General features: G+C 33.4%; 1 protein-coding gene across 1 annotated transcript; it reads right to left on the reverse strand.

Moving 5' to 3' along the window:
* Nucleotides 1–467: 467 nt before the first annotated feature.
* LOC114294568 (uncharacterized) lies at nt 468–8,712 on the reverse strand. Its single transcript, XM_082910810.1, has 9 exons — nt 8,614–8,712; nt 8,440–8,463; nt 8,279–8,356; nt 8,099–8,182; nt 6,410–6,582; nt 6,236–6,317; nt 6,056–6,145; nt 714–785; nt 468–629 (listed from the first exon to the last, which is right to left on the reverse strand). Exons 1-9 carry the CDS (start codon nt 8,638–8,640, stop codon nt 534–536), a joined length of 726 nt encoding a protein of 241 aa, XP_082766936.1. The 5' UTR covers nt 8,641–8,712; the 3' UTR covers nt 468–533.
* Nucleotides 8,713–23,058: the final 14,346 nt, after the last annotated feature.

Here is a 23,058-nt window from a genome sequence, read left to right on the forward strand (position 1 = left end):
TCATTATAGAAGTTTAGTGTAACATTACATATGTTGATTACATTGTTGAGCGTGTTGTATATATATCATGCAATTGAATATGATATGGAAATTGCTATCATTGGAAGGAATAATGCATAATAGTGATGCAGGTTGAAATATATGTTGTTTTGTATATATACTAGCGTATGCCCGTGCCTGAAGGCACGATATAAATAATTGTTATCGCAACACTATTTAAATTTAAGATTAAAATGTAATTATAAAAATCTATTTAATAGACTACACTTTACAATTTCAAACACATCAAATATAAAAAAAAATTAAATATCAAATAATGCACACCAGCCAATACTCTGCAATTTAAAAGAAATTAAAATTAAAATGCACATCAGTTAGTGTTACTGCTGCCAATCAAATTCTAACTACATAAGAAAAACAAACATTATATTATCATACGCTAAAAGAGTGAGTTAAAACTCTATAAAAAAAAAAGTGGGTCAAAGCTTTCCAGAATATGTATTCTTAACATAAGATGTGTCAATAATGTGTCTTCAAACATGTATTTGCCCAAACTTCCTCCTCATTACTTTCGAAAAAGTCTTTGTATCAACTTGTATGCATCCCCAATGAGGAACATGGACAACAATCTGGTAATTTGTGGAAAAAAAAAAATATAGATTGGTATATTTGTTGGAAATATACATATCAAAATACTTTGAGATTGAAATTACCTTATTACATTCCCATCGAAGCAAGCTAGTTGTATTTCTCCTTTTAAGCTCCATAAATTTTTTGATCCAATCCTTAAAAAATCCATATTTCCAATTATTATTAGATTGAAATTTTATAAAAAAAAAATATATTATAATCAATAGAAATAAATTTACATGGTTACCTTTTGATAAAACATGATTTAATGAACATGGAACACTACAACAACACTTCAGGATAAACAATATTTGTAGTAGAATCCAAACTATCTTTAGGGAGGAGAATACTTATGCGATCAAATGATGTACATCTGGACAATGCCACATATAATTGGCCATGGCTAAATACTGGTATGCGCAAATCAACCCCAACAAATTTCACAGATTGTCCTTGAGATTTATTAATGGTCAAGGCATATGCTAATCGGACTAGAAATTGACGTCTTGTCATTTGGAAAGGCATTTCTGAAGAAGATGGTGTCAAAGATATCCTTGGTATGAATGCCAAATTGCCAAACTTTTCTCCAGTTAAAATTTGAGCTTCAATTATGCGAGTGTCGCACCTAGTAACCATCAATCTTGTACCATTACATAGTCCATCTTTCGGTGCAATATTTCTTAACAATATTATAGGACAACCCACTTTCAACTCTAACTTAAAAGTTGGTAGCCCGGGAGGATCCAATGAATTTAAATATTCATTAGGATATCTATTTGTAATGGTAGGATCTATTTCATTATCTTCAGACATTTTATCTGCTGCAAAATAAGTATATAATCTCCCTGGAAAGATATTCAACGCAGTAGTATTAATGTCACTGACATCATCGTTACGCGCAGATAGAATGGTGCGTTCAGTTAAAAATGTTGGAGTCGACGTCTCTATCATATTCAACTGTGGGTAAACTGTAGAGAGCAATTCATTCAAATCTTGACATTTGTGTATTGTTGATGGAAGGTTGATGATTTCTTGAGGATTAGTCCCAATCTAAAAAAAGTGAAATCAATTATAAAAAATATGAGTGTAAAAACAATTTATTAATTTAAAATAATCAATATAATAAAGAAAAAGGTTAAAGTAATGTTACCTCCATCAAGAAATTTGCAAAAATAGCATTTTCATGGTCTCCATGATTCAAGCGCATATTCAAATCCAAAGTTAAGATATGTATATGCTTCCATAGAACAGAGTGTCTTAATGATGCATTCACAATTTGCTCACGAATTCCTTTGGGTATAACTGGTAAGATTTGTCGAAAGTCTCCACCAAGAATAACAGTGATACCCCCAAATGGCTTTTCACTATCACGAATATCCCTCAATGTACGATCAACCGCCTCAACACAATGTCTATGTTGCATAGGAACTTCATCCCAAATTATGAGTTTTGTTTCTCTAAACAACTTAGCTTGTAATGATTGTTTGGTAAACCCACAAAGTGAGTTTTCCAAGACATCTAACGGAATGGAAAATGTTGAATGTGCAGTGTGACCTCCTACCAATAACAATGATGCAATTCCAGATGAAGCCACAGTAACAACGATATGCCCAAGGCTACGACATTTTAATGCAATTGTATTATACAGAAATGTTTTCCCTGTTCCAGCACCCCCATTAAGAAAGAAAACAGTTCCTTTATTTTGAAAAATTGAAGAAGTGATTGTGTTATAAGCATTCCGTTGTCCATTGTTGAGACAATCAATAGTAATTTCTGGATCTGCCTGTTGTGCCTCATTCTGCAGTTGTTGATGTTCGAATATCAATCGATTACCAACTATTGCACTCCAATTTGCAGTAGGTTGTGGCATGGGTGGGAAGTCAATTAAACATTTGCCTGATTCATGAAGCATTTGATTCAAAAGATGGAGACCATAATCTTCAATTTGAGCCTCAGTTGGGTTAGAAATGGAAAACAATGTACGAATCTTATGTGCAAGATCATCACATATATGCGTTGAGAATTGATTCCATAATGCACATGGATTTAGTGGAGAGCACTGGGTGAGAATAACACTAAACAATCTCCTCAATTGGTATCCAGTTTTCATAACTGCAGCCTCTTTCAAGCATTGTATCCATTCTTCATCATCTTCTAAAAGCCCCCTTGCAACACATGCTAATTTAAATGTATCATGCACAACATTATCGACCGTGCGTAAAGACCGAAATGACTTTGGTCCTTTGACAACAGTTAGTAACAAACGCAGATAAAATCTTTCACCACAATTAGGACTGGCAAAGTACATTCTACCAATTGCATATCCTCTTTCTCTTGATTTCCATCTCTTTTCTGACTTGAGCCATACAAGATGCTGTGGAAATTCTTGATAAGTGAATGGACATTCATCTTCACTGGCAGCACAATATGCAAAGAAGCCAGTAAGAGTTGACATTTGTTGACCAGCTCTAGATTGAATCGTTTCTAATGACTCTTCTGGGTTAAAAACAACGCGATGCATTCCAGGTAAATGAAGTGCCAATCGTACAACTGTTGGTATCTCTGCATGCAAAGGATGACCAAATATTCGCCAAGCAGCTTCTGGAGGTCCAATATACCTTGCATCGAGATATTGTTGAATCTCATTTATCGATCCCAACACCATCGTTGTACGATCATAACCTTTGTAAATGTACTTATGTATATACTTGACACATCTCATTCCAGCACATACTTCCACATTTATATGACAGTTGAAAAGTTTAGAAAGATATGCATTGTATGGTACGACATCCCTGTTATCAACTTCTTGCCCCCTCACAGTATGTATTTGGCCATTATTGCGACGACGATAGATGGGGTATCCATCTTGATCCATAGTTGTTGTTTCTGTGAAAGCTCGAGGGTATCTCTTACTACATCTACCATTTTCCATACATGGTGCATGAGGATTTCGAGCACCACATGGTCCATGTACCATACAACATTTAACAGTTTCAAAAAGCATAGGATCATCTTTTGGGTCTGGAAATTCTGCACAGACCAATTTGTCTACTTGAGCACATGTCCGAATTTTGTCTGGACCCTTAAGAAATAAAAGTGCATGCATATGGGGAAGGCCTCGTTTTTGAAATTCAATTGTGAAAACATGTGCAACTTTATTTCCAAACACTTTATTTGCTTCTATCTCCTTCATCAAACATTTTCTCTTCAACTCAAAAACACGGGCAATTAAATCAGGACGATCAATAGGTTTTTGATGTGATAATAATGCTGAAGTAATTTCTGGCCAATTAGGGTTTGCAGTCATGGTAAGAAAAATATCTGGGTGTTGGTTGTATCGCGTGATAGCCATTGAATCTTGAAAGATTTCAAACATATGTCTAGGACTACCAGTAAACGAAGATGGCAAAACAAACCTTTGACCAATTTGACCAGGTCACACATAATCTGGATCAATATCTGACAACTCTTGGTAAAGCTCAACCCGAAGTTTCCCTTGATTAAGCTTGTAGTATGTCAATCGATTTTGCTCAGTTGTGGCCCAAGCATCTACCAAAAACTCTTGAAATAGTTTCCCACCTCTCAAAATAGTTGAATATTCTGTGGGTCGTTCAAACAAACGATAACTATAAAAATCCATTTGAGTAAGTCGATCAGTTGAAGGTCGATCATATTCAACATTCCACAATTTCAACTCAGGTTCCCATCCAAGCTCGCCATAAGGAAATAATAGAACATAATGTAATGGCAAGTATGCTGGGTGACATTCATTAATTTGCATCAACTCATTATTTCCTTGGAAATGCAAGATAATATCTCTCATTCCACTTACCTCTGTTCCATCACCTGGTATTACAATCGCAATCTCATCTTCAGTTGGTAAGTTATACCGACGTCGATCAGTTGTCGAATTGTAATGAAGATGAGCAGGTAGATTGTGTCCCGCCGTATCTAATTGATGTAAAATGGCATGAGCCTGGCGAAATGTAGCTACAAATGCATTGACTTGCAACAAACTATCTTGAATAGTTTTGAGCACATCCCTTCTCAAGTTAGGATTTCTACGATTACGAATTTCTAACGCTGAATCAGGGTCATAGATATACAGTTGAGCATAACTCGCATCCTGCCCTGGTTGTGGTTGTAGTGATCCTGTTCGATGTCGTAATTCCCCATGAATTGTAAATGATGTAGGACCCCTTCCACTGAGTACTCTAGGATCCAATGTAACACCAAGACTCGTAAAAGCATTGGCTGCATTGTACAATCGAGTATAACTTCGAAAGGATTTTGATTGATCATTATTCCCATCATACAACGCTTGAAGTGATGGAGGAGGTGTAATAAGTAAAGGTAGCCTAATCTTCCCTTCCAAACAGCAAGTTCCGAATAAGGGACGTTTTATAGATGATTTGGTCAATTTTTCATCCATCCAATGTAAGGCTGAACAATAAGGACATAATACGTCCATCTTGCCAAGATAATGGCGGCAAGAATTGTTGTGTGCTCGGGCATCAATTGATGTACTCATAGGCATATCTTCTAATTCATCATCAGTATATAGATCTTCTTGAAGAAATTGATTTATGGAAGTAGACCTACGAATATTTGTGTATAAATAAAATTCTACAAAACAAAATGGTAAGAATATGTATTTCAAGATTAGACATAGTAGTTTACCGATTCCTTTGTGGTGGTAAAGATGTGCTTGGCATAGAAAATGAACATGTAGAATGATGGGCAACCATTGTTCGTTTTTGTGCCGAATGAGAATCTTCGGTTATTGTTTCCCATTCCAAGCAAGCACGATTGCGACGATTTGGTGCTAAAGAAGGGTGTATTGGTTGAATACATTCTTCTGATCCGTCTTGTTCTTGTTGCGAGCATTGAAAGTATGACTTTTCATTTTTTTCACGCTCTCGTCGTGCACGTTGGGCCAAAGCAGCTTTTGATATTACATTATCATTTTGTGCCTAAAATGAAAATATTTTGTCATTGGTGCAAACTATGTGAATATTTTGTACTTACCATGAAATATCGTCTTGTTTATTTTGTTTCTCTTAATTTTGTTTTATATTATATTTATTTTATACCTTTAATAGTGTTATATGTATTTATTTCTTTCTCTATGAATTTTGTTTTTTATAAAAAAAAATAAAGAAGAAATAAAAATCTATCTTATTTAGTTTATTCTTTCATTACATAGTTTGTCTTTATTTGTTCGTTTTTTTTTTCTTATTCTTTTCACATGTTACATTATAAATGCACATGTATCTATGCTAAATAAAAATAAATAAATTTGGAAAACACATATAAATAATAGCAAATTATAGGCAAATATATTACAATCATTCTACGGGCAGAAACATAAAGCAACAAATTCACATAGTTTTGCTTCATATTTTTTAAAAGGAATATATACCACTTGACATGCATTTGTCATTCTCTTGCCAGAAGGAGTCACCTTTTCTTTTCCCTTAGACATTGGATTGACCTTTTCTTTTTCTTTTGCCTAAAAAATATAAATAAAATATTGAAAAGATTTAAAAAAATCTTATATAAATAAAAATACATACAATGTTTTGCTTGATTTTTTACTTACCGCACGAACACGAATAACATTAAGGTCATGCTCATCACGGATGACCACACCAACATTTCTAGATGGGGTTGTAGGAGCAGGCCTACAAAAATGGATTGTGAATAAATTAAAATCTGTATAATAAAGTGGTAATAGTAAGAGTATATATTTCAAGAATTAAACTGAGTTGTTTACCAATTGGGTGTTACAGAAGGGTGTCTTGGGTTAATACATTCATTTGATCTCTCTCGTTCCCGTCGCATGCGTTGTCCTAATTGGTATGCAGAACATGAGTTTTGATTTTTTTCACGTTCTCGCCGTGCACGTTGAGCCAATGTAGCTTTTGATAACACATTATCATTGTGTGCCTAAAATGAGAATATTATATAATTAGATGCATAAAATATGAAGATTGTCCCATCTCTTGCTTCCCTTTTATCATGTATTTGTTCTCAAAAGCTTAACTAACTTTTCTTCTTCGCTCGGTTGAGTTGTTAGTCACATAAGAACCAATGCGTGTATTGATAAAATTTGAAAAGGGAAGAAAAAAACTCATGGAATTTCACCAAATGCCAAAAAGACACTATCCATCTAGTGTATACCAGTGCCTAAAGGCACGGTGTAAATAATATTGGTACACATATTCTACAAAAATCAATTAACATAAATTATTAATATTGGTATCACATCCTTTACAAAAAAATTAATTCAAAATGATAATAATTTCATTGCTACAGAAATCAATTATAACAAATCAATTCAAGATGATAATAATTTCACTACAATATAAAACTCCACACATAAGACTTCCTCCACCATCTACAGCAACACCACCGTCGGCCATGACTTCAGCAGGTATCGTACGATGGCGGTTCATTTAAGTTAAAATGTAATTTATCAAATTCATTGCTAAAAGTTTAAGTTAAAATATTAATTCATATTTGAATTTTTTATAGAATTTCACCATCTAAAAAAAGTATAGAATTTAAAATCCCTGTATGTTAACACATTTTTAAAATTTTAAAATGTGATTTGAGTTGAATCATATACAAACTTTAGTGTATTTATGAGAAAAATCTATATATATCTATAATGTATTTAAACAATGTCACCTCAAACATTTTTTGAGTCGTATGTATTTAAATATTTTTTTGATTAAAATAATATTAAAAGAAAAAATAAGTTAAAAATGTGTTTAATCATTTAACATTTTTTTTTCTCATATATATCATATCTAATTATTTAAAAATTGAACAATCTTGCTAAACATAATTATTTTAACCTACTAAAGTAACCAAAAAAATTAAAATAACTTACTAAATTAACCAACCTTCCATACACCTCCTATAATTCTGCGTGGCTTTATTATTTTTTTTAGAAATCACACTCATGTTGCTAATTGCACTCATATTTTTTGTCCTACGTTGAAAAGATAAATATTAGATCATTGAGTACGTATAATGTGAATATTAGTGTGTAATATTTTCTAGTTTCTGCTTCCCTCTTCGTTCTTCGTGTTCTTTCCGTTATATTATAAGTAAAACTAAAATTTTAAAAAATCTATATTCTATAATTAAAAACTTCATTTCCTTTTTCGTTTTCTTCTCTTATATGTTTATTATGATATGTTGTAACTGCAACATGTGTTCAAATTAATGTTCAGACAAATGCATTAACATATTGTACAAATGCTTACTTTAACATGGTTTAGAAAAATATTTTACAATCAGTCAAAACAATTGAGTAAATATTTTAAAAACAATAACTCATAAAAATATACATAAAAAAGAGTATATGACACTATGCAATTCTAACAAAAATCTATATTAAAAAAATAATAAATATTCAAAAAACAAACTTTTTAAAAATGTTTAGAAACCATACTACGGGATTTGCATGTTCCTTTCCTTTGCCAGAAGGGATAGCCTTTTCTGTCTCATTTGATATTGCTTTGCGTTTTTCCTTTTCCTTTCCCCATAAAAAATAAGTAAAATATATAATTCAAATTTTTTTTTTTAAAATGATAAGAAAATGCATGCGAATATAAGTTACTTGTAGGCTTACCTCACGAATGCGAATAGTATTAAGGTCACGCTCATCGCGGACAACAACATTAACATTTCTTTCTTGAAGAAATTGAATCTATATATACAAAAACTTTAGAGTGATAAATAAAATTTTGTACACATAAATAAGAAAAAAAATCATTTCTTTCTTGATATTACCGTTCGGCGTAAGTCTTCATCCACCTATAAAGTATGAGGGAAAAAACATTTATTAGAAGAAAATTAGATGTGATAAGTTTAAAATAAATAAATAAATAGGCCTTACATTATAGGAGATGTATTTAAATTTCCATGGAGGGAGGAGAAAAAAAAGAAAAATTAAATAACACTTACTTGACCAAAAATAGTGATATTGTCCATAATTATTGTACTTCAACCTGAAATGTTTGGTTATATAGTTATGGCTGTTCGATGATGTATTTTAACAATCACATTAAAATGATAAAATTAAAATCAACCCTAGCAACATGTAGAGTAAAATGAGAACACAACAATTATCCAAATTTGAACTCTTCTTTTCCCCAACTGACTTCAATTTTATGATTATAATTTAGAAAGTCCAGACATAAATGTATGCCACTTAAAAAAAAAAAAAATGTTTAAAGAAATCTCACATCAGCAATATGTCTTACCAATAGAAACAATATATAAAGGAAAAAAAAGTTACAAATCCATGGAAACCAAATCTTCTCGGAAGGCGATCAGCCTCTGTTTCTTGACTCGGTAATATTCCTCTTTCAGCTACTTGTTTTTAGTAGTTGTGTGCTGAATGTGCTTGTGCTCATTAACAACAATGTTACTAAGGAGGTTGTTTTGACATGGAAAGTTTGGACGTTGTCAAGTTAATTATTTTTATTGTTTTTCAATTATTATTGTTTTAATAATTCATATGAATTTGAATTTATCTTATTTTTTCGTAATATATAAAGAATAAAAACAATTATTTTTTGATCCCGAAAATGGAGACCAAAGTTATCATGTTCATACTCATTCCGAAACTGATTAAAGATACAATCTGTTCTTGAATGGGATTAAAGTAAAATTGAATCAGTTTCTGCAGATTGATTTTTTTTTTAATTTTATAAAATATTTAATTAATTAAGTATAATATAAATAATTTTTAAAATAATAAGAAACTGATTAAAGATACAATCTGTTCTTGAATGGGATTAAAGTAAAATTGAATCAGTTTCTGCAGATTGATTTTTTTTTTTTAATTTTATAAAATATTTAAATTAATTAAGTATAATATAAATAATTTTTAAAATAATAACCTTGTTAGGTTTTATTTCTTGGCAATCCCGTTTGACAAAACTCCTTTGAGTTGTAATTTTATTCGCACTTTTTATTTCAGTGAGGCTATGAGTGTTTAGATGCGAATCCAACCCGAATTGTGCTTTTCAGAGAAGTTTGTGATGATAAAGCGTTCAAGATTGCCACTTCGCTGATTATGACGGGGATCGAGCTGCCCGGTCAGCTCGCGGGGGTCCAGGGGGCAGCGCCCCTTGGCGGGTCCGGGGCAGCGCCACGGCGGGGTCGAGGGGCAGCGCCCCCGAAGCAAAATGCAAAAATGCATTCAAAGTTGCCTGTTCGATCATGTTTTATTTTTCCAGTTTTTCCAGTTTTGGCCTGTCCGCTCGAGCGGGGAAACGGGCGCTCGAGCGGGGATTGGAAGCTCTCAGCATCTCTGCAGTCGCCTGAAAAAATACTGGATGGTGTGATTCGCCGCTCGAGCGGCAAAACCGACGCTCGAGCGTGGAGCCTGTATGAAATCACAGAATTTGTAGTCTCCGCTCGAGCTGGGAAAAGGGCGCTCGAGCGGACCGCGCGATCCCAGATTTCCAGATTCGTTAAAGAGTTGGTTTTCTTCTGAAACTTGGATTGCTTTTGTTTTCTATAAATACTTGGTTTTCTCCCAAACCTAGGTGACGATTTTTGGACTTCTCCAGATCTTATTTTTGGATCTTAAGGTTTATATCTGGAGAGATTTTGCTAGTTTTCTTTGATGTTTTATTGAGTATTCAACTCATGTTCTAAAAAGAGTACATCAAAGGTTGTGTTTTGTTCTACAAAAGAGAGTGTTGTTCTTCAGTTGTGTATTCTGAAGAATTCGAGCCTGAAGCTGTGGTGGAATCCAGAGTGGCTCATCAGAAAGACAATTCCGTGGTGAAGATGGGGTTGGAAGAGGCACATAAAGGTTGGTTCAATTAGGCGTTGTGGATTCGCTAGGTAATTGAGAGTATACCTGTGTAATTCCTTTAATTCTTCTTAGTGGATTGTCTTGTGGCTGTTGCCCGTGGTTTTTTTATCACAGTTGGAGGTGTCCAATTGTGGTTTTTTCCACGTTAAAATTGTTGTGTCTCTTTGTCTTGATTGTTTGATTGTTTGATTGGGATTGTTATATTCTGCTTAAAATTGATACATAATCACAAATCAACATCTAGGGGATTTCTAGATTTTTCAATTGGTATCAGAGCGGGTCGTTCTTTTTTTTTAAAAAAAAAAAAAAAAATCTTTTAGAACGAGATCTTGTTTGATTTGTGATAATGGATACAATTCGTGAAGGAAATTCTATGGTTCGACCACCCCTACTTGACGGATCCAATTATCCTTTTTGGAAAGCTCGGATGAGATCTTTTTTAAAATCTATTGATGAAAAAGTTTGGCAATCCGTCATGAATGGGTGGACTGAACCAACAATTACTGTTGATGGAGTTACAATCCCCAAACCAATTGATCAGTGGGACACAACTGATTACCAAAATAGTAGCTGGAATAGTAAAGCTATCAATTCCCTCTTTTGCGCCGTCACACCTGAAGAATTTAGTCGTATTTGTAATTGTGAAGTCGCAAAAGAGGCTTGGGATATCTTACAAACTATTCATGAGGGCACTCCTTCTGTTAAACGCTCAAAACTTCAAAGGCTCACATCTAGTTTCGAAAACCTTTCTATGAAAGATAGTGAGACCTTTGATGAATTTTATGCGAAGTTGAGTGACATTGTAAATTCCAGCTTCAATTTAGGTGAAAAAATTCCAGAATCCAAAGTTGTGGGAAAAATTTTGAGATCCTTGCCCGATCGGTTCCAACCAAAAGTTACGGCTATTGAGGAGGCTCAAGATGTTGACAACCTCAAGCTGGATCAGTTGGTTGGAAACCTTCAAACTTATGAAGCACATAGGAATTTCAAAAAGAAACAAAAAGATATTGCTTTTAGTAGTGCTCATAAAGTTAGAGAGGATTCTGATGAGGATTGTGATATAGATTCCAAGATTATGGCTGCTTTTGTTAAACAATTTAAAAAATCTTTTTTGAAAAAGAATCCTAATCTTTTGGAATCTACTCATTCTCATAAATCTAAAGGCAAAGATAAACTCAAAATTAATTCTATAGCCAAGAAGGAGAAAGGAATGATACAAGGAAACTCTGAAAGACTCCAATGCTATGAATGCCAAGGATTTGGCCATTTTGCTCAAGAATGCCCCACTCGTTTGAAGAAGAAGAAAGCCCTTGCCATCACTTGGGATGATGAATCTGAATCTGATGAAGATGAAAGTGACAATGAAGGTCAAGGCGAAGAGGGTCATAAACAATTTCTTGCTTTCATGGCGGCTTCTGAAGCTGAAGGACAAACAGATTCTCCAAAGAGGTCAGTTGAGAATATCACTGATGATGAATCCTCGGAGAGCGATCATGAAGAGCTTGAGCAAGCCTATGAAAAGTTGTATAAGGAGTCTCTTAAGTTATTCAAATTGAATGACAAACTCACAAAGAAACTCAAAGCATGTGAATGTGAGAATGTCAAACTTAAGGAGGAGATTTCCGAGGCCAGGATTAATGCCATCAAGGTAGCTGATGATCGACAAGTTCTTTGTACAAAACTGTTGACTTGTGAGACAGAGAGGAATGAGCTACTGCAAACCCATGCCATGTATGAAGAAAAGATTGAATCTCTCGAGATGTCACAAGTTGGTTTGGAAGAACTAATGATCAAGAAAGAGGAAGAGCTCAAGTGTGCTATGGCTACCATTGGTCTTTGGAACAAAGGATCAAAGACTTTGGAGGATATCATTGGGTCTCAACAAACAAGTTGTGACAAGAGTGGCATTGGCTTTGGTGGTAAGAAAGAGCAAAAACAGAGTGCTTCAACTTCTCATGATACAAGAACTCAAGGAAAGGGGGGACAAAAGATTCAACAAGAGAAAAGACTTCTCAAACTCCCTAGAGTTGGTAAGGTAAAAGAAAAGAAGGTACACCCTGTTTTTATTTGTCATCATTGTGGTATGCATGGTCATATTCGCCCTTATTGTTATAAGTTGCATAGGAGAGTGCCTCAAAAGGGTAGAAATTCGAGTTACATGTCTAGACGGAATACCAAGATTCATGCGGGTGTTCACTACACCACGACACTTACCAAGACCGCTAGACCTGATTTTGTTAAGACCAAAAAGATTTGGGTGAGAAAAGTTGACTTGTGTTAATTTGTTTGGTCGTTTTAGTTTATAGGTTTTTGTGTGTTTTTTTCGGGTCTTTTAATGTGTGCTTGTTTGTTTTTTGTCTTGCTTTGGTTAAGAAAAAAAAAAAATTGAAAAAAAAAAAAAAAAAAAGAAAAATTCCATAAAGATTTTCTTAGTATGGTTTTGCAAGCTTGAAATTTTTGAGTGGTCCTTGGTACATATTGGAATTGATGAGAAAATCCATTACATGTTAATATATGTGTGTGCTTTCTGTGGTCATTACTCATTTTGGAGTATGTGCTCTTTGATTAGTATGTCTCATTCTGTACACATTCTTGGATTAGCAAATTCTGGAGTCTTCCGCCCTAGTGATTTTTTTTTCTATGGACTTCTGTCATTGATCTTTTGTGTTTCTAGAGGAATTGACCTATACTAGCATATCATGGGTGATGTTGAGTCTCTTAACCACCTACCATCTTTTTGCACTTCCATGGCTTTCCCCTTAATTCTTTGCAGTCTAGCCATGAGGAAAAGGCTACCTCAGAGTCACCAACCAGGCCATCATTATTATATCCATGCTTCTCTGGTTCGGTCTCCATACTCTTGAGCGTGTCAGCCACCAATGATTGTGCAAAAGAAAAAGTAAAAGAAAAAGAAAAAGAAAGAGAAGAAGACAAAATATGCAAAAGAAAGAAAAAATGTGCATAAGAAAAGAAAAAAAAAAAAAAAAGATTCATTGATTGAGGGGGAGCCTCCGCCTTTACTCACCAAATACCCCTTGATTACTAGTGGTTTGACTTTCCTTTGGTGTGCTTAAGATTCTCTTGTCGGAGGTCCAACTTTCATATCACTACTAGGATTGAATCTAGTGTTTGTCGAACTCCAAGAGTCACACACACACTTTTTATCATGGGATCTATGCTTTTCACATAATGCATCACTTTCTTGCATGAGGAATTTTCTACAGACTGTGCACATTGTGTTTACTAGTAATTGTGCTTCTTGGATAATCTTGTGTGTTTTAAGGTACTAATCTAAAATTTCTGGATTGCTCCACCATATTATTTTTGTCGATTTCTTCTTGTTCACTGTTTTCAGTGTTTGTGGTTGCTTTTAGTGAGGGGGAGTTTGGTTCATCTTGATTTGGGTTGGTAAGGGAGTTTGGTTTTGCATTGCAAGAGTTGTTTAGCATGAACACTTTGTTATGTTTGGTAAGGGAGATTGGCTATATGTTTTGCATGTTTCTATGCACTATTTGCCCTTCTTGCATGCCCCTGATATTTACATCGTCATATCATTGCTTGTGTGGTTTATGATCTTGCTTTGGTTGTTTAAAAGTTGTTGTTCATGAGTCTTAGTTTTCATCTATTCATGTTTTCCATCTCATGTTTCAAGATACTCTTGTCCTATGTTTATTGTTTTTTTCATATATTCTTGTGGGACTAATAGTTGTTTTGGAGATTGTGGCACTAATGACTGTTTTGCAGATCATGACCTTGAGAAAGAAGTTGGCTTTGGTTGGCTGTAATGGGTTGGGGTGTTTAGGATTTTATTTGTTAGGTGTGTTTTGTCACGGCATTGCCAAAGGGGGAGATTGTTAGGTTTTATTTCTTGGCAATCCCGTTTGACAAAACTCCTTTGAGTTGTAATTTTATTCGCACTTTTTATTTCAGTGAGGCTATGAGTGTTTAGATGCGAATCCAACCCGAATTGTGCTTTTCAGAGAAGTTTGTGATGATAAAGCGTTCAAGATTGCCACTTCGCTGATTATGACGGGGATCGAGCTGCCCGGTCAGCTCGCGGGGGTCCAGGGGGCAGCGCCCCTTGGCGGGTCCGGGGCAGCGCCACGGCGGGGTCGAGGGGCAGCGCCCCCGAAGCAAAATGCAAAAATGCATTCAAAGTTGCCTGTTCGATCATGTTTTATTTTTCCAGTTTTTCCAGTTTTGGCCTGTCCGCTCGAGCGGGGAAACGGGCGCTCGAGCGGGGATTGGAAGCTCTCAGCATCTCTGCAGTCGCCTGAAAAAATACTGGATGGTGTGATTCGCCGCTCGAGCGGCAAAACCGACGCTCGAGCGTGGAGCCTGTATGAAATCACAGAATTTGTAGTCTCCGCTCGAGCTGGGAAAAGGGCGCTCGAGCGGACCGCGCGATCCCAGATTTCCAGATTCGTTAAAGAGTTGGTTTTCTTCTGAAACTTGGATTGCTTTTGTTTTCTATAAATACTTGGTTTTCTCCCAAACCTAGGTGACGATTTTTGGACTTCTCCAGATCTTATTTTTGGATCTTAAGGTTTATATCTGGAGAGATTTTGCTAGTTTTCTTTGATGTTTTATTGAGTATTCAACTCATGTTCTAAAAAGAGTACATCAAAGGTTGTGTTTTGTTCTACAAAAGAGAGTGTTGTTCTTCAGTTGTGTATTCTGAAGAATTCGAGCCTGAAGCTGTGGTGGAATCCAGAGTGGCTCATCAGAAAGACAATTCCGTGGTGAAGATGGGGTTGGAAGAGGCACATAAAGGTTGGTTCAATTAGGCGTTGTGGATTCGCTAGGTAATTGAGAGTATACCTGTGTAATTCCTTTAATTCTTCTTAGTGGATTGTCTTGTGGCTGTTGCCCGTGGTTTTTTTATCACAGTTGGAGGTGTCCAATTGTGGTTTTTTCCACGTTAAAATTGTTGTGTCTCTTTGTCTTGATTGTTTGATTGTTTGATTGGGATTGTTATATTCTGCTTAAAATTGATACATAATCACAAATCAACATCTAGGGGATTTCTAGATTTTTCAAACCTGTAAAAAAATATCTTACAAAATGGCATTGAAATTTTAAACACAAAGATCTATACATAATAAAGATAGCTATTACTTAAAACAGAGTTCGTGATCATGTATTGACTGATGGGTTAGTGATGTCAATCTGGAATGGGGATACTTCACTGCAATTACTCTAGCCCACCATGTGCATGAACATGTATTGACTGATTGTAATAGAAATCCAAACAGTAGCGTAAAACAAACCCATTTCCCTATCCCCAGTAGAAATCCAAACAGTAGAAATCCAAATAGTTTCTGCAGATTGTAATAGAAATACAAACAGTAGTTACCCTCATAACAACATAAAAAAATAATAAAACAAACCCATTTCCCTATCCCCATTCCCTGTCACAAAAATCTCTATAACCCTCTTTGTTTTGTGCTTCTTAATTCAAGAATTAATCAGAACTATCAACTGAATTTTGCTTAGAAACCTTATGGGCAGGTGATTTACTCAACCAATCTTCTCTAATCATATATATATAGTGAAACCCAATAAATAAATAAAGAAATAAATAAGAGTAGAGAAATAAAGTTGGCCAGTGGTTGATCAATTGGTATACAATTAGATTGGAATTACTATGGATCTTGGCAATTCCACTTCTCCCACAACAACCACACTTGTCTGTGTTTCAGTTTCTGTTTCAGATTCAAGAAAACCAGCAAGAAAACCAGTACCGAACCAAACAAAACCCACAAAAAATTCAGATTCAAAACTCAGTTAAAAATCAACCGAACCAAACAAAACCCACAAAAAATTCAGATGCAAGCAAACATCTAATGGGTGTGAAGCCCTGGACTGAAATGGGTAAGGGATTAACCTCTGAAATTTCAAATGAGGAAAATAAAAAGATTTAGAAGGCTGAGAAGAACAGTTGTGATAGAGATTGCCATACCTGAGCGATGAAATCGCAACCTCTGAAATTGCAACCTCTGAAACCTATTGACCCACACACACCAGATCTACAGATTGATGCACTTAAAATCTGATCCAGAAACTGATTGTGATGAAGAGGAGCGTCGGTGATGAAGAGGGGCGTCGGTTACAAACTGATGAGAACAGAGAAGGGAGAGGGATAAAGATAGAATAGAGGGGAGACGTGGGCAAGCGGGAAGGGGAGTAGAGAGAGATAAGGATAGAATAGAGGAGAGACGTGGGAGAGGAGGAAGTTCACTCTTTCTTTGGGCGGGAAGTATGTGTAGGTATATATTTAGGGATAATCTCAGCCATCTATATAAATAAACAAATAAATCTTGACCATTCAAATGTCCTAGTAGGACAATTGTTTCTACTATAAATTCAAAAACCCTCTTCCCATATTATATAGATTGTAAGATGCTCCTTGTTAAAGAGATGAAGTGACCAGTATTGGGTCAAGATGTTTATTGTTGTTATACAATATTTTTTTGAGAATTGAGAAAAAAAAAAAAAAAAAAAAACTTATTTTTATTTACAAACTTATGCTTAATTTCGGGGACAAAATTCTTTTAAGGGGGGGAGGTTATAGCGACCCCGGTCTTTTCCCATTTGATTATTGTATCCGGACTTAGGTTCTGTAGATTCCGTCATTGTATAATTGTTGTTGTCATTCATCATTTTCTTATTTTGAGTCTTGGGTTGTGTTGGGAAGATTTGGAGCAGGTTGGTTGAGCTTAGGAACCAAGTCTAGTTGCCCAGATTTTGGCTTGTCCGCTCGAGCGGGGGTTTGGGCGCTCGAGCGGGGAATACACCCATCCAGTATGTCCTGTGTATTGTTGGCCGCTCGAGCAGGGGATTGGACGCTCGAGCGGAAAGTCGTGAGTGACGCTCGAGCGGGGAGTTGGGCGCTCGAGCGGAGACCTGTCTGCAAAAACTTCTGGGAGTGTGCATTCGCCGCTCGAGCGGGAGTTTGGCCGCTCGAGCGGGAGTCTGTGAGTGGAGCTCGAGCGGGGGTTTCCACGCTCGAGCGGGGCGACTGGTATAAAAAATCCGAGATCCGACTTTCTGGATGATTTTTCATCTCCTTTTTGATTTTAAAACCCTAGAACCGTCTTCTCCCTCTCCCTACACACCTTCTCTCTTAGGTTTGATCTACTTAGAGTGTATTTCTACCCTAAGTTCTTTGTTAAAAAGATAGAGTGGGTCGAGGGCTTCCATTTAATCTGAACATTCAGTGATTTGGAGCACATTGGAATTTGGGTATTCATCTCCATCTTCTCTTTTGGGGCTATTTTTTCGAGGTAGGGATTTCCTACTCCATTTTATAAGTTTTGTTCTAAGTTTTGGTATTTTAATATGTTGGGGTTACTTTGATAATTTTGAGAAAAACCCTAGTTGTATTAATTAATTAATTTGTATAATTAATTTAAGGGAATTGGGTTAAATTCATGGAATTGGGGAATTTATTGATTAAATGGTGTAGTTGGATATTTTAAATCACTCACCCATTGAATAGTTGATATATTTATTTCCAAGTCTAGAAATATCTGTTTTGGGCTATCGGTGGAGGATAGTCGTGATTGTTGTAGACAATGCATGTGGATTAGGTATAACTGAAACTAATCACATTGATTAAGACATCAATTTTGACTGTTGAATTAATACAGACATTATGTGTATTGATTGAGTGTTGTATGTGTTATGTGTTTACATACATTGTTTTGTGTGGGAGGAGATAAGGGATGTACTCCACGGTTTAGGGGAAGATAGGGGATGGACCTCTAAACCGGATTTTGTTTGGGAGGAGATAGGGGATGGACTCCATTAGCATCACTTTTATGTGTGCTTATTTATATAGAAGTGTTTTTATTGATACAGCACTAAAATGTGTATCAATCTGGAAGTATGAAGTGTTTTGATTTGAGCTTGAGTCTCATTGTTTGTTGACATTGGAAGAATGTGAATATGATATATATATAATTCACTGTTGTAAGTTTGGCCAGGTTCTGAGCCATATTGATAAAGTTGGAAAGTAAAACGTGTCTTAGACAATAGTGTCATGAGACTGTAAAATAAAGTAATTGATTATCTTGGTTAACCATCTGTTGAATACTATTGCTTTATTCATTGCTTATATGTGGTTTAGTATATTTCTACTGGGCTGTGGCTCACCCTTTATGGGAACATCATTTTCAGGTCCAGGTGATAAGCTACCTCCAAGGACATAGCTTGGAAGGACTTGGATTTTGAAGATCATTTTCAGTTATTTGCTTTTATTTGTTAGTACATGTAAACACACAAGCCTAGGGCTTTATTTGTATTTGAGCTAGAACTCATACTTTTGTGTCCAAGTGTTGGCTTGGAAAGATGTAAGCCTGTAGGGCATTTAATTTGATGTTACATGTAATGCTTTGTTTAGTAAGACTCTGATGAATATTGTAATGAACTGTTTCTTTCTTTAACATTGCATGTTGATGTTATATATATTTAATGGGTTTATTTTTCGAGGGCGCTACATTCCATTTCTAATTTTCTGCAACTTCCATTTTTATTTCAATTCAATTTCTATTTTTATTCAAGTTATTTTTCTATTCAAGTTCCTTTTTTATTTAGTTTCCAAATAGATCGTTAAGGTATAGCGGTTTCTCGATTAAACTTCCATTTTTAATTTTATTCAACTTTTATTTTTATTTTCATAGAACTTCCATTTTTATTCAATTTAGTTTTCTATTAAACTTCCTTTGTTATTTAATTTTCAAATGGATCGTCAAGGTATATTGCTTTCTTGAATGAACTTCAATTTTTAATTTTCTGCAACTTCCATTTTTATTTTTTTTTCAACTTCCATTTTTATTCAAGTTATTTTTCTATTTAACTTCCTTTTTTATTTAATTTCCAAATAGATCGTTAATGTATAGTGGTTTTTTGAATGAACTTCCATTTTTAATTTTCCGCAACTTCCATTTTTATTTTTATTTAACTTCCTTTTTTATTCAAGTTTCTTTTCTATTCAACTTCCTTTTTTTATTTATTTTCCAAATAGATCGTTAAGATATAATTGTTTTTGGATTGAACTTCCATTTTTAATTTTATGCAGCTTTAATTTTTATTTTTATTCAACTTCCAATTTTATTCAATTTTGTTTTCTATAAAACTTCTTTTTTTATTTAATTTCCAAATGGATCGTTAAGGTATAGGGGTTTCTTGAATGAACTTCCATTTTTAATTTTCTGCAACTTCCATTTTTATTTTTATTCGACTTCCATTTTTATTCAAGTTATTTTTCTATTAAACATCCTTTTTTATTTAATTTTCAAATAGATCGTTAAGGTATAGGGGTTTCTTCAATGAACTTCCATTTTAATTTTCTGCAACATTCATTTTTATTTTTATTCAACTTCCTTTTTTCTTCAAGTTTCTTTTCTACTCAACTTCCTTTTTTATTTATTTTCCAAATAGATCGTTAAGGTATAGTGATTTCTTGAATGAACTTCCATTTTTAATTTTTTGCAAATTCCATTTTTATTTTTATTCGACTTCCATTTTTATTTTAGTTATTTTTCTATTTAACTTCCTTTTTTATTTAATTTTGAAATAGATCGTTAATGTATAGTGGTTTCTTGAATGAACTTCCATTTTTAATTTTCTGCAATTTTCATTTTTATTTTTATTTAACTTCCTTTTTTATTCAAGTTTCTTTTCTACTCAACTTCCTTTTTTATTTAATTTCCAAATGGATCGTTAAGGTATAGTGGTTTCTTGAATGAACTTCTATTTTTAATTTTCTGCAACTTCCATTTTTATTTTTATTCGACTTCCATTTTTATTCAAGTTATTTTTCTATTCAAGTTCCTTTTTTATTCAGTTTCCACATAGATCGTTAAGGTATAGCGGTTTCTGTATTGAACTTCCATTTTTATTTTTATTCAACTACTTTTTTTATTCAAGATTCTTTTTTATTCAACTTCCTTTTTTTATTTAATTTCCAAATAGATCGTTAAGGTATAGTGGTTTCTGGATCGAACTTCCATTTTTAATTTTCTGCAACTTCCTTTTTTATTTTTATTCAACTTCCATTTTTATTCAAGTTATTTTTCTATTCAAGTTCCTTTTTTATTTAGTTTCCAAATAGATCGTTAAGGTATGGCAGTTTCTGGATTGAACTTTCATTTTTAATTTTATGCCACTTTCCTTTTTCTTTTTATTCAACTTCCATTTTTATTCAATTTACTTTTCTGTTCAACATGCTTTTTTTTGTTAATTTCCAAATAGTTCGTTACAGTATAGTGGTCATCTTGAATGTACTTCCATTTTTAAATTTCTGCAACTTCCATTTTTATTTTTGTTCAACTTCCTTTTTTATTAAAGTTTTCTTTTCCTTTCAACTTCCTTTTTAATTTAATTTCCAAATAGATCGTTAAGGCATAGTGGTTTCTTGAGTGAACTTCCATTTTTAATTTTCTGCAAATTCCATTTTTATTTTTATTCAACTTCCACTTTTATTCAAGTTTATTTCTATTCAACTTCCTCTTTTTATTTAATTTCCAAATAGATCGTGAAGGTATAGTGGTTTCTTGAATGAACTCGATTTTTAAATTTCGGCAACTTCCATTTTTATTCAAGTTATTTTTCTATTCAAGTTCCTTTTTTTTTAGTTTCCAAATAAATCGTTAAGGTGTAGCGGTTTCTGGATTGAATTTCCATTTATAATTTTATGCAACTTTCATTTTTATTTTTATTCAACTTCCTTTTTTCTTCAGGTTTCTTTTCTACTCAACTTCCTTTTTTATTTAATTTCCAAATATATCGTTAAGGTATAGTGGTTTCTTGAATGAAATTCCATTTTTAATTTTCTGCAACTTCCATTTTTATTTTTATTCGACTTCCATTTTTATTCAAGTTATTTTTCTCTTCGACTTCTTTTTTATTTAATTTCCAAATAGATCGTTAAGGTATAGTGGTTTCTTGAATGACCTTCCAATTTTAATTTTCTGCAACTTCCATTTTTATTTTTATTCAACTTCCATTTTTATTCAACTTATTTTTCTATTCAAGTTCCCTTTTTTTTAAGTTTCCCAATAGATCGTTAAGGTGTACCGGTTTCTGGATTGAACTTCTATTTATAATTTTATGCAACTTTCATTTTTATTTTTATTCAACCTCCATTTTTATTCAAGTTACTTTTCCATTAAACTTCTTTTTTATTTAATTTCCAAATAGATCGTTAAGGTATAGTGGTTTATGGATTGAACTTCCATTTTTAATTTTCTGCAACTTCCATTTTTATTTTTATTCAACTTCCATTTTTATTCAAGTTCCTTTTTTATTTAGTTTCCAAATAGATCGTTAAGGTATAGCGGTTTCTGGATTGAACTTCCATTTTTAATTTTATGCAACTTTCCTTTTTCTTTTTATTCAACTTCCATTTTTATTCAATTCACTTTTCTATTCAACATGCTTTTTTTATTTTTTATTTTCCAAATAGTTCATTACAGTATAGTGGTTTCTTGAATGTACTTCCATTTTTAAATTTCTGCAACTTCCATTTTTAATTTTGTTCAACTTCATTTTTTATTGAAGTTTTCTTTTCCTTTGAACTTCCTTTTTTATTTAATTTCCAAATAGATCGTGAAGGCATAGTGGTTTCTTGAGTGAACTTCCATTTTTAATTTTCTACAAATTCCATTTTTATTTTTATTCAACTTCCTTTTTATTCAAGTTTATTTCTATTCAACTTCCTCTTTTTATTTAATTTCCAAATAGATCGTTAAGGTATAGTGGTTTCTGGATTGAACTTCCATTTTTAATCTTATAAAACTTTCATTTTTAGTTTTATTCAACTTCCATTTAATTCGGCTTCCATTTTTATTCAAGTTATTTTTCTCTTCAACTTCCTTTTTTATTTAATTTCCAAATAGATCGTTAAGGTATAGTGGTTTCTTGAATGAACTTCCAATTTTAATTTTCTGCAGCTTCCGTTTTTATTTTTATTCAACATCCATTTTTCTTCAACTTATTTTTCTATTCAAGTTTCCTTTTTTTTTAGTTTCCAAATAGATCGTTAAGGAGTACCGGTTTCTGGATTGAACTTCCATTTATAATTTTATGCAACTTTCATTTTTATTTTTATTCAACGTCCATTTTTATTCAAGTTACTTTTCTATTAAACTTCTTTTTTATTTAATTTCCAAATGGATCGTTAAGGCATTGCAGATTCTTGAAATAACTTCCATTTTTAATTTTCTGCAACTTTCATTCTTATTTTTATTCGACTTCCATTTTTATTCAAGTTATTTTTCTATTCAACTTCCTTTTTTATTTAATTTCCAAATAGATCGTTAACGTATAGTGGTTTCTTGAATGAACTTTCAATTTTAATTTTCTGCAACTTCCATTTTTTATTTTTATTCAACTTCAATTTTTATTCAAGTTATTTTTCTATTCAAGTTCCTTTTTTTTTTAGTTTCCAAATAGATCGTTAAGGTGTAGCGGTTTCTGGATTGAACTTCCATTTATAATTTTATGCAACTTTCATTTTTATTTTTATTCAACTTCCTTTTTCTTCAAGTTTCTTTGCTACACAACTTCCTTTT

The sequence above is a fragment of the Camellia sinensis genome, unplaced genomic scaffold, assembly GCF_055761805.1.
Source record: "Camellia sinensis isolate YWXY unplaced genomic scaffold, ASM5576180v1 Unanchor1, whole genome shotgun sequence".
Taxonomy (NCBI): domain Eukaryota; kingdom Viridiplantae; phylum Streptophyta; class Magnoliopsida; order Ericales; family Theaceae; genus Camellia; species Camellia sinensis.

Coding starts and splice junctions, on each gene's coding strand:
- LOC114294568 (XM_082910810.1), bottom strand. CDS start 8,640: ATGGACAATATCACTATTTTTGGTCAA. Junction 6,583..8,098: donor AGGAACATGCAAATCCCGTA/GTATGGTTTCTA, acceptor TTCTCATTTTAG/GCACACAATGATAATGTGTT. Junction 630..713: donor TTCGATGGGAATGTAATAAG/GTAATTTCAATC, acceptor ACAAATTACCAG/ATTGTTGTCCATGTTCCTCA.